General features: G+C 43.9%; 1 protein-coding gene across 9 annotated transcripts in view; it reads left to right on the top strand.

The window, feature by feature from the left end:
- DCLK2 (doublecortin like kinase 2) overlaps positions 1–18303 on the top strand; it is a 152181-nt gene that overhangs the window by 127660 nt on the left and 6218 nt on the right. For 6 of the 9 annotated variants that reach the window (XR_014023359.1, XR_014023360.1, XM_081304759.1 and 3 more), the window contains exons 9-14: positions 994–1113; positions 1313–1459; positions 9596–9729; positions 10121–10198; positions 15658–15754; positions 17053–17133. Coding sequence is in view for 7 of the 9 variants with exons in the window: in XM_081304759.1 (XP_081160885.1) it covers positions 994–1113; positions 1313–1459; positions 9596–9729; positions 10121–10198; positions 15658–15754; positions 17053–17133 (657 nt within the window). In the remaining 2 variants the exon portion in view is untranslated. The remainder of the gene's footprint in view (positions 1–993; positions 1114–1312; positions 1460–9595; positions 9730–10120; positions 10199–15657; positions 15755–17052; positions 17134–18303) is intronic. The other 3 variants (XM_081304760.1, XM_081304763.1, XM_081304764.1) reach the window with 1 other exon arrangement.

Raw genomic sequence — 18303 nt, 5'->3', positions numbered from 1 at the left:
TAAAGCAATCATTGCTTGTGATTCATGGCTTCACGTATTGAGAATGATTCCTTAATTTCTGTAAGTAAACATTTTGCTACAGCATGGATCCCAACTGCATTACTCACCAGGGCTGATAATCAGGTGGCATTTTCAGAGAAGTGATTAAGTTAAAATGAGAGTAGTGGTCCCCATGGCGCTATGTGTTTTCAGATTTCTGAAATGCAAGATGAGCAGGACCAGCCATCTGGTGAAGGATTTCATATCTAGTTATAAAGGCAGGAAGTTTCTTTTTTTTTTTTAATGAATTTCAGCACGGAAGTAAAATTCATATTGGTAATGGTTAAAAACTAAAAATGTTTAATGCCAGGTGTGTTATGTGCCATAAGCTTACCAAGTTTTTTTACATGCCTTGATGCCTTATCTTTTTTTTGGGGGGGTGGGTACCAGGGATTTGAACCAGGGGTTGTTTAACCACTAAGTCACATCCCTAGCCCTTTTTATTTATTTTTTTATTTTGAGACAGGGTCTCACTAAATTGCTTACAGCCTGGCTAAAGTTGCTGAGGCTGGCTTTGAACTTGCGATCCTCCTGCCTCAGCCTCCTGAGTCGTTGGGATTACAGGCATGTGCCACTGCATCCAGGTGCACATGCCTCATCCTTACTTTGGAGTATGTAGTGGAATTAAAAGTGGTCCACTGACTTGCAAAGAACAGTGCTGTGTGCCCATGCTTTCACCAGTCACAGCCCCTGAGTTGAAGCAATATGCTTTATGTTCCAGAGAAGCACCTCTGAGCTTCTGGGGCACGTTCAGAGGTCTGGTTCTTTTTGGCAGTGACAATAAGACATCCGCGCTGACCTGTCCTGTCCTGTAGGAGCCAAGTAGGTGGGGGATGTGATTGCCTCTCTGTCAAGAGATGCCTCCTTGGCCTCGGGTCTACCGGAGTGTTATCCACAGGGACTGGGCAGAGGGTGCGGTGGGCTCTGACCCTCTCTGCACCCTTCACTTGACAGGAACACCTGATTGAGAACGAAGTGTCGATATTGCGTAGAGTGAAACACCCCAACATCATCATGCTCGTCGAGGAGATGGAGACGGCGACCGAGCTCTTCCTGGTGATGGAACTGGTCAAGGTAAGGAGATGCTCAATCCCCTCGGCGCCCGATCCCAGGGCTTCACAGTGTTCCTGGAAGGCCTGATCAGACCCGTGTCTTGCTGCATGTAACTTTCCTTGTTCACAATCGTCAGTTTTACCAGCACCTGAAGTACTTCATTGGCCTTCAATGGACTGCACCGCTGATGTTTTGCTGAGTTCTTTTCCATATCCTTCAGGGTGGAGACCTCTTTGATGCAATTACTTCTTCAACCAAGTACACGGAGAGAGATGGCAGCGCCATGGTGTACAACCTGGCCAACGCCCTCAGGTATCTCCACAGCCTCAGCATCGTGCACAGAGACATCAAGCCAGAGAACCTCTTGGTACGTCGTCTTCCTGTCTTCTGTTTCACCTTGCACTGTTGGTCCTTTAAAATGATCGTATCATGTGCAAGCAAGCAGTGACGGACCAGGGTCTAAACCAGTCCTGCAGTAAGAGCTCAGGTCCTGCAGCAGGAGTCAAGTCAGTGACCTTAAAATACTAATAGTTTCTTGAATTGATTTGCATTTACTATTTACCAGACATTAGATGTTTTGATTGATTTCCATTTTTTAATGTATTTATTTTATTATTTGTTTTTATTTGGTGCTAAGGATTGAACCTAGGGCCTCACATGTGCTAGGTGAGTGTTCTACCACTGAGCCACAACCCCAGTCCCTATAGCAATGATATTGACTGAAGAAGAGCCTGAAATTTATTTTATGGGTCAAAAATTCTGTAAAATTAATTTGGAGAAAGAAGTAGAGATTCCTAGGAGACCAAAGTAGAACATGGAGGTTCCTTTAAGTGCAGGAGAGAATTTTGGAAATAGTCCAGTCCAGCTCAGTTTTACAGTGTGGAAATTGAGACCAGGAGATGCTAATTTTTCTTGAAAGTGTCATTATCCTATTGTTCTACAGGAGGAAAAGCCTTGTTCATAACTGTGACCCTCAGGGATCGCCATAAACGTCCCAGTCTACTTTCCCAGTCTACTTTTCCAGCCTCCTCTCCTGTCATAACTCGCCTCCATAGTGTTCCTTGATAACAACACAGCTTGCTCGTGGGGAGCCAGTCCTTGTGACCACACTGCAGAGGGAGTTTAGAGAAGCTTGTGGAATTTTGCATGCACACATCCCTCTAAACACATGCTGGACAGTTGACTTCTCCCACCTTTTTGGGCTGAGTATTGTACTTAGCACTTGGGAGGTGAGGTTAGCAGAGTGTTCTGCACCATGGCAACCCAAACTCCTCCCCAGCAGCCCAGCCTGACCTCCGTTGCTTCTGTCCATCCTGGTCGCCATTTGCAGCATCCCCTCTCCCCTCAGTGTGGCAAACCTGTTCCTCTTGTGAGATGCTGAGAGAGCAAGAGTGAGATCTTCAACTTGACCCCAGACGCTCGGAGCAGGGATTAGCTCCGGTTACCTCAGGCCCCTGCTGCACTTGCCACGGTGTTGGGGTTTATCTTCCACTCGTCCGTCCTTCAGGTGTAAGCACCACAGAGACGAGGTTGATATCTCAGTTTCCTTTTCATCTCCAATCCCTTGGACAGGACCGTGTGAGCACATGTGGATGTGCAGAGGTCGCTCAGCTGGCCAGGAGCTGGCACTTGAACACAGGTCTGGATGCCCTGCTCGGGCTTGCACCACCCACGTGGTTGTTTAAAGATATGTGTGCAGCCTTTGGAGCCGTCCCAGGGATTTTAATTGTTTTTTTAATCCAGAATTTTCATCTTCCCTTTTTGGTAATAGCATTTGATAATTTCTTAATGTCCATCTAAAAGTATGTGCATTTTTTAAAAAAATATTTATTTTTTAGTTTTAGGAGGACACAATATATCTTTTATTTTTATGTGGTGCTGAGAATCAAACCCAGTGCCTCATGCATGCTAGGCAAGCACGCTACCACTGAGCCACATCCCCAGCCTCCATTTTTTTAAAACTATCATCTGCCTTGAGGAAATTAAACAGATTGGGCATCCCAACCCCAAAATTCAAAATCCAAAATCCTCCAAAGTGTGCAACTTTTAAGTACCAATGTGTCACAATATTCCACACCATGAAACTTTGTTTCATGAACAAAAGTATTTAAAATATTGTAAATGAAACATAAATTAATTTGTGTTGAACTTGGACCTCATCCCCTAAATATTATATATATGCAAATATTCCAAAATATAAAACATTTATGGTTCTGTGCATTTTTTTTTAAATAAGTGAACAAATTCTTTAGTGTCAAGGTTTTGCATCAACTGATGGGGAGACAGATTTACTGTTTTTTTTTCCACTTTTTTTTCCTTGATAACTAGGTCTCAGTAGTTATACACTGTAGTTGGGTTCATCCTAACAAACTCAGACATGCATGGAAATTGATTTTGGTTCATGATCCTCCCTTTTCCCTCCCCCTTTTGTGCATTTGTTTTTTAAGAGAAGGGATCTCACTACGTTGCTCAGACTGGCCTCAATCTCCTGGGCTCCAACCACCCTACTGCCTTAGTTTCCTGTGTAGCGAGGACTATGTATGCACATAGTCCTTGTCCACTAATATGGCTTATTTGCTGGAATGAATCTTGGGACTTTGAACATGCTAAGCAAGTGTTCCACCACGAGCTATATCCATAGCCCCCCAAACCTTTTTGATACGGCATATTCAACCTGAATTTCTTTTTTACATGTTCCAATTGGAAAAAAAATCCCTGCTGTATTAAAAAAAAAAAAGTTACATTCTGACTCTGTCTTCAAACTCTAATGAGGAAAAGAGAGGTGCAAGTTAAGCCTCAGGATAAAAGCAAAAGTGTGGTGTTCATGTCTCCAAACAGACTTCTCACTATTACGTCTAGTAGCAGCTGCCAGGCCCCTCCACTGTCTGACTGAGCTTGGCCAGGGGCTTTACAAGCAAAGGTGACAGGGCTTTCTCCAGATGTGGCTGTAGTTTTGTATTATTGAGAATGCCCCTTGACTCCTTGCTCTGCACAGTCCATTCAGCCTAGTGGACCCAGTCATTACTGTTCTCTGTGAACATGCAAGCCATAGATTTCTGGGGAAGGACTGGTTACCCTGAGCCAACCTGTCCTACAGCTCTGATTGCCAAGGCCCAGGGAGGAAGGAGATGGGCATTACAGAGTGTCCATTTTCCAACTCATTGGTCCCACTCACTACCCCTCCTGCTCCCTCTCCCACCCGCTGGCTGGTTTGTTTCTATGCAGTGCTGGGGGCGGGGGGCAGGAACCCATGGCCTTGTGCATATGAGGCAAGCACTGTACCAGGGAGCTCCACCCTCTGCCTGCCACTCGGTTTCTTAACACTTATGAAGTCTCCTGAGAATCTGAACCCAGTATTCCCTCCTCATGTCGTACATCAAGGATAGATGATATGATCAGTATGGCTGTTTCTAACATCAGAGAAGTGATCAGGAAATCGGAATCAAGTTTCTTATCTAGTCTAATCTGTCCTAAATGAATGTTCACCTCTTCCAAAATCTGAACCAACCTCCATGTGCTACCCAAAGGGGAGAATGAACATGATAAAACTGACATTCAGGTGATGCTGATGTGTGACGTAGCAAGGCCAGGGGATCAGGCCCAGAAACAGCCTCAGATGCACATACGTAAGTAAGGTGTGCCAGCCATTGAAAACCTACTGGCTCACTCATCTGCCTCTAGGCTTAGTCAGCAGGTCTGCCTTGGCCTTGGAGGAAAAAGTGTCATCGGGACCCTAAACAGAAATACCCGGAGCAACTGCCAGCCTCTCCCTGTCTAGGAACTAATTCAGTCTTTAAACAGCAGAGCATTCAGACATCTGATTTGCATCCCCTTCCCTGGTAGCAGTGTCATGATTTAAAACCCTGCCAGCAGAGATGTATGGGTCGCTGTGTCAGGGAGCACAGGGTGGCCGTTAATGCTGTGAGTTACAGCCCGGCAGTGCTCTGTCAGAGTTAACTATGAGAGACCAGTGATAAATTCCACCTTTTCCAGGAGTTCTGGGGACAGGGGAGAGAAGAGGGTTGGTTTCTCCTATTTGAAGTCCTTCTAAATCATGACCCTGACATTTTATTTAGAGAGCATGCAGTGCTCACTTGTTATGGGGGACCTGCATTCCTCACATATTTTATTTTTGCATTCCAAGAGCAACTTTTGTCAGAGCATCTCTCGGTGTGTGGTGGGGCATTTGAACACTGCGGGGCTGGAGCTCTCACCGTTGCCTTTGAAATCCACTCCCAATCTGTGCACGTGCAGCCGGCCGTCAGGGCTCTGGCAGTCGTGTTCAGAGGCAGGGTGTACTGCAGAATGGTGTGGCTGTGAGAAAGGAAGTCGGTAGCAAGGGTCCTGGCTGAAAACCCTGTTTGGCCACTTATCGATAGCTGGAGTTCTGCTGTTGTGTCTCAGTTTCCTCATCTGTGAAATGGAAATAATAGTGCTGTAATTGCCCAGTGGGCTCACTACAGAAGTCCACTAAGATAAAGTTTGGGAGAATATTTTTAGCTACAGAGTCCCTGTTCATTTATTCACCTCATGATTAAGGTCAATTGTCAGTTTCGTTTCTTCTCACTCTTTTTTTTTTTTTTTTTTGGTGCTGGGGGAGGAACCCAGGGCTTTAGGAATGATGCTAGCGAAGTGCTCCACGACCGAGTTATACCCCCCAGCCCTGAAGTCAGTTTTCTTTATTTCTTTTGGCAGTGCTGGGGAGGGAAGCCAGGGCCTGGGGCGCACTGGGCAGGTGCTCTATCACTGAGCTACACCCCCAGCCCTGAAGTCAGTTTTTTAAAAGGAATGCTATAAATACAATATATATTTAATTTTTCTTCCTTCTTTGAAGAGAATCTCCAGGTAAGATTTGAAAGTGACTCATATTTTACATATTTTCTTTTGTGTGTAGCATTGGGGAGAGATGAATCAGGCTTGTCTGCCCCTCAGGGCACATCCCTTTTGGTGTTTGGTCAAGGAGCACCACTTGCCCAGATATAATCCAGCGACTATAGACTGTTTAATCCCTTCCTACTTATGCTCCTGCATCTGACTCTGAATTCTTTATGGGGATGTGAAAAATGGGGCTTCAGGGACTTTTGAGATTCCAACAGCAACTCTAAAATACCCCTAGGCATCTCCAAATTGAGTGTTTAATATAAACGCTATTTTTCAAAACTGGTACCTAATGAGTGTGTTTTTAAGTTGTATAAACAAAATAACAATGACATCAGTAAGATTTTTTTTTGACTCACAATACAGACATTTAGGAAATTGTGCTTATAATGTTCTTATCGCTGAAGTTACTTAGGGAATTTCTAATGTCTGGGTTTCAGTAAATGCATCATAAATCCTAACTGTAATTATAGTAGACTGTTCTTGTTAATGTCTACGTCTAAGTCTAATGAACAGAAAGTTGTCTTAAGTCTGAGATAAGTAAGAACCTAGACTCTGGGACTTTAGGCTAAATCATTAATATCTTTGAATATGTTTTTGCTGACTCAAAATATAAATATCTGAGCTGGACATAAAATTCTCACCACTAATCCTCCTATGATACTTTTAAGTCATAAAGATGTATATATAATAAGCATGGAAGAAGTGATGAAAATACCAAGGTAAAAACTGTTCTTACTCAGATGAGGTATTTGCAGGTAAGGGAGGTGTTATGCTGTCATACTTTACAAAATACCTGTAAAGCCTGGGGAACACTTGGCATGGGGAGCCCTGGGATCTTGATGCTTTTTGTTGCTGACCTTATAAATCAGCCATCACCAAGTTTCAGACTAACAGATGACATTGTTAGCATCCTTGTCTGGAAAGAACATTTTCTAGACTTTTCTCCTCCTCTAGTTAGTAGTGGTTGAGAGGAAAATCTGGGTCATTTTACTATGGTAAAATGAGAGCAAAAGCAAACAAAATATACTTAATATACAAACAGAGAAAGGCAGGGTAGATGAGGTCTCTGAAATTACTTTTCTCTGAAATTCGTTATTTATTTTTAAATTATACACACACACACACATATACACACATATATATTTTAGTTGCTGATAGACCTTTATTTTATTTATTTATATGTGGTGCTGACCTTCAATAGATGAATGGATTAAAAAATGTGGCATTTATACACAATGGAGTATTACTCAGCACTAAAAAATGACAAAATCATGGAATTTGCAGGGAAATGGATGGCATTGGAGCAGATTATGCTAAGTGAAGCTAGCCAATCCCTAAAAAACAAATGCCAAATGTCTTCTTTGATATAAGGAGAGCAACTAAAAACAGCAGGGAGGAAGAGCATGAAAAAAAGATTAACATTAAACAGGGACGAGAGGTGGGAGGGAAAGGGGGAGAGAAGGGAAATTGCATGGAAATGGAAGGAGACCCTCAGGGTTATACAAAAATTACATACAAGAGGATGTGAGGGGAAAGGGAAAAAAATCAAGGGAGAGAAATGAATTACAGTAGATGGGGTAGAGAGAGAAGATGGGAGGCGGGGGGATAGTAGAGGATAGGAAAGATAGCAGAATACAACAGTCACTAGTACGGCAAGATGTAAAAACGTGGATGTGTAACCGATGTGATTCTGCAATCTGTATACGGGGTAAAAATGGGAGTTCATAACCCACTTGAATCAAATGTATGAAATATGATATGTCAAGAGCTTTGTAATGTTTTGAACAACCAATAAAAAAATATATATATGTGGTGCTGAGAATCGAACCCAGTGCCTCACACATGCCAGGCAAATGCGCTACCACTGAGCCCCAGCCCTAGTCCTGAAATTCATCATTTTTAAAGTAGGCACCCAAGAGAAAGATGATATCAGCAAATTAAAGACTACATAGGGGGCTGGGGTTGTGGCTCAGGAGTAGAACACTTGCCTAGCATGTGTGAGGCACTGGGTTCGTTCCCCAGCACAACATAAAATAAACAACAAATAAATAAAGGTATTGTGTCCATCTACAACTAAAAGAAAAAATTTTAAAAAGACTACACAGTCAAATCCAAATTACGCTGTTTATATATACAAACATATATATGTACACGAGTATATACATATATACATATTTGCATACATACAGACACATGTATATGTGTGTGTGCTTGCTTCTGAAGCTATTGATTTAGAATGTAGCTTTCAGATTTTTATCCCATAAGGAAAAGTTGCTTTTATATAAAAATCATTTTTCTTAATTATAGAACTAATACATGGTCATTATAAATGTTTTGCAAACTACTGAAAAGCATAAATAAGAAAATTAAGATAATTCTTAATGCAACCTCTTGTTAACATTTGGGGCATTATATTTCATATATGATTTTTTTACTTTATATAATATATTGAATGTCGTTCATATGATATTTACTTGAAAAGTGCTTATTAGCAACTGTATAATATTTTACTATACAAGTCACTATAAATACCACAGCCCTGTTAGAGATTTATGTTGCTTCCAGTTTCTAATCATACGTAAATTCTGATATTAACGCCCCTGTGTGGGGCCTTTGGGTCTGTCCCTTTTCCCTTAGGATAGATTTTTTTCATGCAGATTTACTGGGTCAAAGGTTGTGAACAATGTTAAGATTCTTGATACCACTGCAGACATGCTTCAGTTGAAGCATATATGTTCACCTCTTCACCAGCGTTTTTAAACCTTTTCCTGGGTGATAATTATGTCGTCAGCCAATCCTCCAGGGACTGGAGGCAGTGTTTACTGAACCCTGATCTGTGTTTGCCGCAGTATGCCTTCACACCAGCTCCACCAGGAAAGGCTGAGTATCTCTGCACTTCCCAGATCTGCTCAAAGAGGTGAAGCGATGTTCACAGGTCATACAGCCAGGAGATGAGTAGAGCTGTGATTCAGATGGAGACTAATCCCAAAGTCCATTCCCCACCCCCCAAACTTCCAGGGTTTTCCCCTATATAATATTTGCATTTTGGGCTAGGGGTGTAGCTCAGTAGTAGAGTGTTTGTTTAGTCCTGGGTTCCATCCCCAGCACCACAAAACAAACAAAAAGTTTATGATATTTATATTTTATATTTTATCATTGTATAGAAAACAAGGCTGTCATCCTCACCCCTTATTTTATTTCCTAAACTTTAATGACTCCTAAAGTACTTTGGTGGTTTAATAAGCACCCTTTCATTGGCTGTCCAGTGCCTTGCACACTGTACTAAATAAAGGTCAGTTTCCTGCCTCCAGGCTTCCAGGCCCCTCAAGCCCATCACATAAGCAGCCACCTGTCTGTGGGAGCAAGCACAGTGGTTCCTTAGGTTCCTAGGGTAGTTGACTTTCTGCAAAGATGGAAAACAATGTCTTCCAAATTTCACAGTCAAGCAAAATCCCTGAAGAGAAGAATCAAAGATCAGAGGCAACTCGTGGTGTTCATATCACACGGAGTAAATTCTTCTGAGTTGATTGATAAGTGTACCTGTCTTTTCTGCTTCATTTTAAGGGCCCTCTTGAAGTTGCTTTGGGGGAACCTTCTGACTGTAGGATGCTTTCTGTTGCAGGTGTGTGAATATCCCGATGGAACCAAGTCTTTGAAACTGGGAGACTTTGGGCTGGCCACGGTGGTGGAAGGCCCTTTGTACACGGTCTGTGGCACGCCGACGTACGTGGCCCCTGAAATCATCGCTGAGACCGGGTGAGAGCCCTGGTGGTGGTTAGTGCTCCGACTCTGGGGGAGAACGTACATTTTTGTGGCAACTGTGCTTGTGTGTCGAGTGCTTCCTGTGAGGGCGAGAATGCGAGGCAGCGAGAGAGCACGACCTGCACTGTGACTTGGACGTCAGGAACTTGAGTTTGTGTTTACCTGGCCAAGAGTCCTACGCTGAGACTTTTGCCCCCGAGACAGTGTTAGTCATTGAACAAGAGTCTCCAAGATTGTGGTTAGGTTGAAAGAGAAACAGATGACTTTGACCAAAGGCTGATTCATTCTTCTACAGGAAATGAACACTTTGATGACCCCTGATTTTTCCTTCCATGGAGGGTATTTGGGGGCTGTATCATATTCCTTCCTTCCTCTGTTTCCCCAGCTATGGCCTGAAGGTGGACATTTGGGCGGCTGGTGTGATCACCTACATACTTCTATGTGGATTCCCACCATTCCGAAGGTCAGTGGTGCTTTGGGTGACTCTATTGGGATTGTACATTCTCGGATGCTTTATTCCTGGCAGTTGGGATCAGAAACTGGTTGGCCAATAAAAATGTTAAATATTGCAAATGCATCTTTCACTTTTCCATCTTAATTTACAGCCTGTCAATGTGTATTCATTGACCACACCTTTTTTGTTGGTTTGTTTTGTTTTGTTTTAGGAGTTGGACTTCATACCTGCTGAGCACCCGCTCTAGCTACACCCCAGCCTGACCACACTTCAGATAAGAGGCAAGGCCTCTGCTTTGCGTATGGTCCTGAGTTTCTTGTGGCCATTCTTTCATACAGTATATCCATAATTCAGGGTCTACGATTTCTAGTTTCTCAGTCTTTTTAAATAAGAGTACAACTTAAAAATCCTTGTGAAGTAGCTGAATCCTTTCAGGTAGACTTTTACCCCCAGTTGTCAATAATGGTCACTTTTACTTAATTTGATAGTTTTTTCTTAAACAGTTCACTTTTTGTATAATCTTTACAAAGTTTTCAACTTTGTTCTTACAGAAACAGGCACTCTCTTTTTATATTCATTTTAGCCGCCCTTCACATGCTATTCAGTAAAGAAGTAGAATCACAAGTAACTTTTGGCATCAGCATGCCTGAGAACGAGCTCCTGACCACTACATGCCTCCCCTGGTGGAGTGGAGGTGGCCACAGATGATAGTCCAGGGCTTTGCACCCTTCTTCACCTAGCAGCCTGGGTCCTGGCAAAAGTGAGGGGCTTGGCTGCAGCTCTTCTGGTCAGTGTCATTTCTCTCTCTGGAGCAAATGAATGACTTTGAAGCCAAAGTTCATCTCACAATGCACATTTGATTTTCTTCTGTTTCCTTGAGTGTTGTTTTTATTTTAATCCCTTTAATCATTTTAGATTCATTTGTTGAATAACTGCTGTAGGGCAGCTACTCTTCTAAGTGCTGGGAATAAAGTGGGGACAGAGCCTAATCCCTGTGGCTGTGGTGTGTTTAAGTCTGTTCCTGCTGCTGTAACAAAATGCCCCAGTCTGGGTAGCTTAGAAGCAATGGAAATTAATCCTCCCAGTTCTGGAGACAGGAAGTACAAGATGAAGGCACCAGCAGATTTGGTGTCTGTTGGGGGAAACACCTTCTGTTTATAGATAGCCATTTTCTCCCTGCACCATCACATAGCAGAAAGAAAAGGGTGGGGGGGGGGCTCTCTAAGATCCTTTACCAGGACACTAACCCCATTCATGAAGACTTTGCCTTTGTGATCTGTCACCTCCCACTTCCTCATGCCATCACATTGGGGATCAGTTTCAACATATGAATTCTGGGGAGACACCAGAATTTGGTCTTGGTGTTTATAGTGTTGTCTTGGGTCAGTAAGTGAAAAATAGGTTTATCTTTTCTCTCATTTGAATATGAAAACTTTCAAGCATACAGAAGAGTTGAAAGGTTTTTAACTAAGTTGAACAATGTTTTTTTGTTTGTTTGTTTGTTTTTTGCCATCAGCAGAAGATTGACACAGAGATGTTAGTCTTTGCTTTGTGAGTTTTATGGTCTAGAAACCATCACAGAAATATTGATCAAGACTAAAGCTCGAGGACATGCTTAGTTGAGGGCTAGAAATCATAAAATGTTGAAAGTAAGATGGAACAGTGGAGTGGGACCTTGAGGTATGGGAGAGTTTTATAGGAGGACAGTCTGTCCATCTAGCCATCAACATCATGGTCTTCCTTCAAGGTCATGCTCAGGTGGGTTTCATGGGCTGTAGGATTAGTGCACCTGGTAGTTAGCTTTTGCCAAGTAACCACTCCACAGTTAGGGGTGTGAAACAATTCTGTGGGTTGATTAGGTGGTTCCGTACTGACATGGTGTGACGTGGTGGTCTAGCGTGGCCTCACTCATGTGCCTGATAATGGGCTGGATGTCCGCTGGGACAACAGAGATGACCTGGCCACATGTCTTTCCATCATCCACTGGGCTGGCCTGGGCTTCTCATGATGTTGGAGGCAGGATTCCCAGAAGCAGCCAGAGAGAAGACGAGTTCTACCGCCCTGTCCCTTTCCCAGTCTGTCTCTGCTCACCTCACCCTTGTCACTATTGATCAGATCAATTCTAGTAGCTAACTCTGGAGTAAATGTGGGGGAAAGTGAAGAAAGCGAGTCTGTCAGAGCGAGGGCAACATATTCCTGGCCATTTTTTACAGTCACGCTGGGCCCTGGCTGGTTTTAGTGACAACCCATTGAGTGAGAACTAGTGTAATGCAGAAGAGGAGCCAATTTTGGTAGCAGGTGGTCCTGGGGCTCTTTGCAGCCATTTCCCTGGAGGCTAGACAAGTGGAGATCCGCAGGGAAGGACCCTGGGGATCAGGTTTACAGGAATGTGTGCTCACGACTCCCTCTAGTGTTTGTGGTCACCAGTGCAGCCTGGGTGGGTCCTTGGTCTGGGGATTTGCTGCCTTTTTTTTTTTTTAAAGACTTTTTTTTTTTTTTACTTTTTAACAAGTGAAACTCCAATGGAGCAGTATGTGCTTATGGATGGCTACCCAGTGGGCAGCAGCTTCTTTGTGGGATCTAGATGGGACCTTGGCTAATGAGAATCGGTTGGCTACACTGAAAGCTGCCCTGCTATGCAGAAGCCGACCCCAACAGCCCCGGATAACCCTCTTCCAAAGTTAAAGAAAATGCTTTCCCTCCTTCATATCATTGTGTTGAAACAGAGTCTGTGCTATTAAACACTAGTTACAGAACCTCTGTACAGCATACAGAGAGGTTGTAAGTAGATTTCCTATCGTTATAGTATAAAAAAGTATTGGAATGTTATGGAATTGGGAACTCAAAAGATAAATGATTATGGTGTAAAATAGATTATCTACATAAATTTGTACCTGAAGTAAAAGTTCTTTAAACAAATATATCAATATTTATTTTTTGCTTTATTTAGAAGGCAACTTAAACCTAAAACTTCTGAGCTGAAATTGTTATTTGGAAATTCCAGTTTCAGCGTCTCTGACCACCAAGTCTCTCATTCTTTCTTCTTCCAAGGTTTTAAGGTTTAGCCCTGGTTTGACGTGTTCTCCTCCACTCTTTTTTTCACTCAGATTCATCTGTACTAGGAAGGAGATTGGTTTTTGAGAGCTCTCCAAATTTCCGTTGCTGCCTAGGCAAATCTGTTCTTAGGGCCACTGACAAGAAGTATTCATAGGGCAGAACGAGGGTTCTTGATGTTTCTCTTCACTCCTTAACTGAGGCCCTGGGACTTCAGTCGTGGCCCGCCTTACCTTGTCTGACCGGGGATGACTTGTCCCTGGACAGGGGGTGTGCACTGATTCTTTTGTTGTTTTGAGGTTTTTCTTACTGGTCAGTTTTCGACATCCAGCACCTGCTTCCAGGGGCTGTGTTGTTTTAGAATTAAAAAGTGCCAGAAGCATCTCAGCCAGGTGGCAGAGTGTCCCTGTGACAATACATCCAGTGTGGGTTCAGAGTAGCTGATGGGTTATCTTTGGCTTTCTCTTCTTCCAGTGGGTGCTACAGGTCTTGCAGGTCATGCTTTGGGGTCCCTCCTGCTGTAGTTGCCGAGATGCCCCAGGGTTTTATTTGTTGACTTGGGTGACAGCTCCAAGTGCCACAGTCCTTCTGAAAGCATCCAGTTACTTATGAACAACAAGAAAGCTAAACAGATTGACAGAACGTAGGCTATTTGAGATTCCCAAGGAAATCAAGGTGAGATCAGTGGAATAAGGAGGGAGAGCTTGAAGGAACAATTTCAGAAATAGATCATTTTTTTTTCTGTCTTCTCCTAACACGGTCTGTTGTCCTCTGGTTTTCTGAAGGCTCCTGTAAAATCTCATTGTGTCCCTCTGTGTGTTCTTCACTCATTGTGAAAGGGGTGTTGAGCTGAGTGCAGTTGTAGGGATGTAACAGTGAAAGAAACCTACAAGGAAATCCATGTGTCCCAGAAGGTCACTCTTCAGACAAGAGGGAGGGTCTCTCCCATGCCTGGATGTCCAGCCTGACCTTCTCGCCGTGCCTTTGTCCAGGCTGCACGGACCCACAGATGTCCATCAGGCTGGGTGTGGTTCAAAGCCCAGGTCTTCACAAAGCTCACAAACTCCTCTTTTTTAAATAGAACAAAAACGAGGCTGCCTTATCACGGAGCCCTAGAATTTGTCTCTAGACACTGTCATAAACCATCTACATCTAGGGACACCGCGGTTGTCTTTGTCCCTCTCTGAGAGCAAAACCCTGAAGGCTGGGTGGAGAAATTCCGGGACATGCCACACACTTGCCGGAAGTACAGCTTCCACTTCTGGACGTTGATCTTGGTCCAAGCCACCCATTCTGAATTTTCTGATGGGGCCCAGTAATGGTCCCAGAAAGAGAAAGACTTGTCCCTCCCTCTGTCCCTCACTCCAGCCATCTGTGTGCCCACAGCGCTGTGGCTGCCAAGGAATTGCCAAGAGCCTGACTTTCCCACTGGTGTGTTCACATTTCCTGGTGCCTTCATCTGAAACTCGAGTCATTTCTTCATCAGGCAGCACTGTGCATAGCGTGCACCTGTGGGGTAGGACCCTCTGCACGGGGGCTTGTGGGGGATGCCCACCTGGGAGCCGCCAAGGTGGGTTTGCTGGGTCTATGTAATCTCAGGTGCCTCCTGGGGGAGGCTCTTCCTTGGGGTCTGAGAGAGTCAAGTCTTAGTGGGGAGCTGATTCAGTCATGGATGTTGGATCCAGATTCTGCGCTCCCTCGACTTCTCCATAGGTCAGCTGTTTCACTGATCTTTGCTGTTTTCTTAGAAACATAGAAAGAGGACGGTCACGTGTATCTGACTCAGGTTTGCTGCTTCTCTACTCCGCCATGAGAGAGAAGTGAGGACTGGTTTTTGTTTTCATTTTTTCTTGAAATGAAAATTTCCACCACTTGTAGATTTCTGTTTTTTTGTTTTTTGTGAGTCATTTTTTTATTGTGGTAAATCTCCATGAGATTGAATTTGCCATCCTAACTGCCCCCACTCCACTCATCCAGGCAGGGTCTCTTTGTGTTGCCCAGGCTGATCTTAAACTTGTGGGCTCCAGTGAGCCTCCTGCCTCAGCCTCCCTCACAGCTGGGATGACAGGTACATGGCCTCCATCTTAACCATCTTTAAGTGTATGGGGTAGTGGCACAGAGGACTCTCATTGTGCAGCCATCCCTACCATCATCTCCAGAACTTTTTCATCTTCCCAAACAGAAACTCGGCATTCGTTCAGTGAATTTCTTAAGTTATCACCTGTTTCTCTCGTTCCCAGGCCTGCAGAAATGCTCTTTGTCTCCTTGTCTAAAAGGAAAGATTGTGACTGCAGTTGTGACACACGCTGAGACATGAAAGGCCCAAGCCAGGGAGACTGACTCCACTTCCCGTGAGCATTTCTTTGAAAAACTGTTGGGTGACTTGACTTTTCTCCCATTTCTTTGTCACTTAGTGAGAACAATCTCCAGGAAGACCTCTTCGACCAGATCTTGGCTGGGAAGCTGGAGTTTCCAGCACCCTACTGGGATAACATCACAGATTCAGCCAAGGTACCGTCTAGGCCTGACTCTGTGGGTTGAGCTGTGTCATGGGGTACTCGCGTGTCACATGGGGCATGTAGGTCCAGGACTTCTTTAAGTCCACCATCCTATGGGAAAGTCCCTGAAGTTCTTAACCAAATGCTGAAAGCCTAACTGACTGTCTTCCTGGTCCACCATGCCTACCTTGTTCCTCTAAACATTCATTCTTTCATTAACTCACAAAGTATGTATTGGCAGCTAACAATAAATGTTGGCGAGGATTTGGAGGAAACGGTACATTCATTCATACATTGCTGGTGGGACTGCAAATTGGTGCAACCACACTAGAAAGCAGAGTGGAGATTCCTCACAAAACTTGGAATGGAATCGCCATTTGACCCAGTTATCCCACTCCTCAGTATATACCCAAAGGACTTAAAATCAGAATACTACAGTGACAAAGCCACATCAATATTTATAGCAGCTCAATTCACAATAGCCAAACTATGGAACCAATCTAGGTGCCCTTCAACAGATGACTGGATAAAGAAAATGTGGTACATATACACAATGGAATATTAGCCAGAAAGAAGAATAAGATTATGGCATTTGCTGGTAAACGGATGGAACTGGAGAGTATCATGCTAAGCGAAATAAGCCAATCCCAAAAAATCAAAGGCCAAATGTTCTCTCTGATATATGTGGATGATAACACACAATAAATATGGGGTGGGAGGGGACAATAGAAGTTCATTGGATTAGAAAAGGGAAATGAAGGGAAGAGAGAAGGGATGGGAATAGGAACGATAGTAGAATGAATTGGGCATAACTTTCCCATGTTCACATACGAATACACAACCAGTATGACTCCCCATCATATACAACCATAGAAATGGGAAGTTATACTCCATGTATGTAGAATGTCAAAATACACTCTACCATTATGTATATCCAAAAAAAAAAAAGTGAAAAAAAAAAGAACTATGTGGGTGCCTATCAGAATAGAAGAATAAACTCACAAGTCTTGCTGAATTGGCAAAAGGACCAAATACTGCAGCAGGACCCTGTGGAGTGACAACAACCCAGAACTCCTAGCGGAGAACATCTTGATTTCATGGAGGCCTGAGAGAAGCCTTCTCTTGCACTGCCGGTGACGCAGGTGGATGGCTCTGGTAAATGACTAGTGGGCACAAAGAGTGTGGCTTTCACATTCAGTGTCTGAGCAGCTATGTGGCCTGTTCCCTGAAGTGCTTGATGCAAGCTCAGGTTTCTATATTCTGAAATTTTCTCCTTTTTCCTTCTCTGTGGTCTTCTTTCTTTTTTTATAGGAATTAATAAGTCAAATGCTTCAGGTAAACGTTGAAGCTCGGTGTACTGCGGGACAAATCTTGAGTCACCCCTGGGTGTCAGTAAGTACCCACCTTCCCAGGGAATGGATGTCTGCCCCTTGCTCTGTTTTGTACACCAAAACTGTGTGTGCACACTCTGCAGCATCTGGAATCCCTGCCTTTCCTAATGAGCAAGTAGCATACAGAGAGCTCTCTGGAAGAAGTTAGTTGACACCAGGGTGCCAGAGTCTTAGATCCTGCTCTGTGGGTAACCTAGGCAGATAACCTCTAGCCCTCAGTTCCTCATCTTCACAGTGAGGAGGCTGGCAGTGTTCTCAGGAGCCTTGAAGGTCTTGCCTCCTGTAGTTCTGGGTTTTCAGGATTTGCCCCAGAGATGAGCATGTTCAGACTGTGATCGGTGTGTCCACATGGTCATAGGAGAGCCCTTGTGGGACAGCGAGTTTGAGTCCCTTCCAGAGGCAGGCGGAGGTGTGTGATGTAGACTAGCATTTCCTCCAAGCTTATTGTAAACACAGCAAACTAAATTGTAAATGTGGGAGTCTCCAGAGAGTTCATGTACAGCCAAGGGCTCTTGTTGACTTGGGGGCGCCCTGGGCCCTCCCTCTGCTGATCACGTGCTCCTAACCTCCCACTGTCTTTTTTTTTTTCTTTTAACTTAAAAGAGGGGTTCTTGCTATGCTGCCCAGGTTGGCTTCAAGCTTTTGGGCTCAAAAGATTCTCCTGGCTCAGCCTTCTGAGCAGCTGAGGCTATTGGCATGCACCACCATGCCAGGCATGAATTCTTGATGAAAATGATATAGTGAATTGTTTTCCATGTTGCCATAGGAGGGATCAAGCTAAATTATGTGCCTCGAAAGAGGGTCTCGGAAGCCTAATGACTGTCCTCCTTGTCCATTGGAGACCTGTGCTGGCTCCTTGGTCTTTTCTAGTTCTCAGGAGTGGAGTGAATGGTCTAGGGTCTTTCTGAGTGCGTGACATTTCTGAATCATAACAATAATTGTGTGTGTGTTGCTGAGGATCGAGCCATTGCCTCGTGGATGCTAGGCAAGTGTTCTACCACTGGGTTACAACCCCAGCCCCCAATAATAATTTTTGAAAGATCACTGTTCCCTTACTCCTGTGGCTAGGATGGGCCTATTTAAGGAAGAGGAGGTTGGTTGGGTGGTAACTGCTACAGGAAAGAAGGCTTCCGTGTGAGGATCAGAGACCACTGTGTGTGATTCTTTTCTT

This window comes from Spermophilus citellus (genome assembly GCF_964194105.1).
Source record: "Spermophilus citellus genome assembly, chromosome: 8".
Taxonomy (NCBI): domain Eukaryota; kingdom Metazoa; phylum Chordata; class Mammalia; order Rodentia; family Sciuridae; genus Spermophilus; species Spermophilus citellus.
The sequence above is the reverse complement of the archived record's forward strand: the minus strand, read 5'-3'. Positions and strand labels throughout refer to the sequence as shown.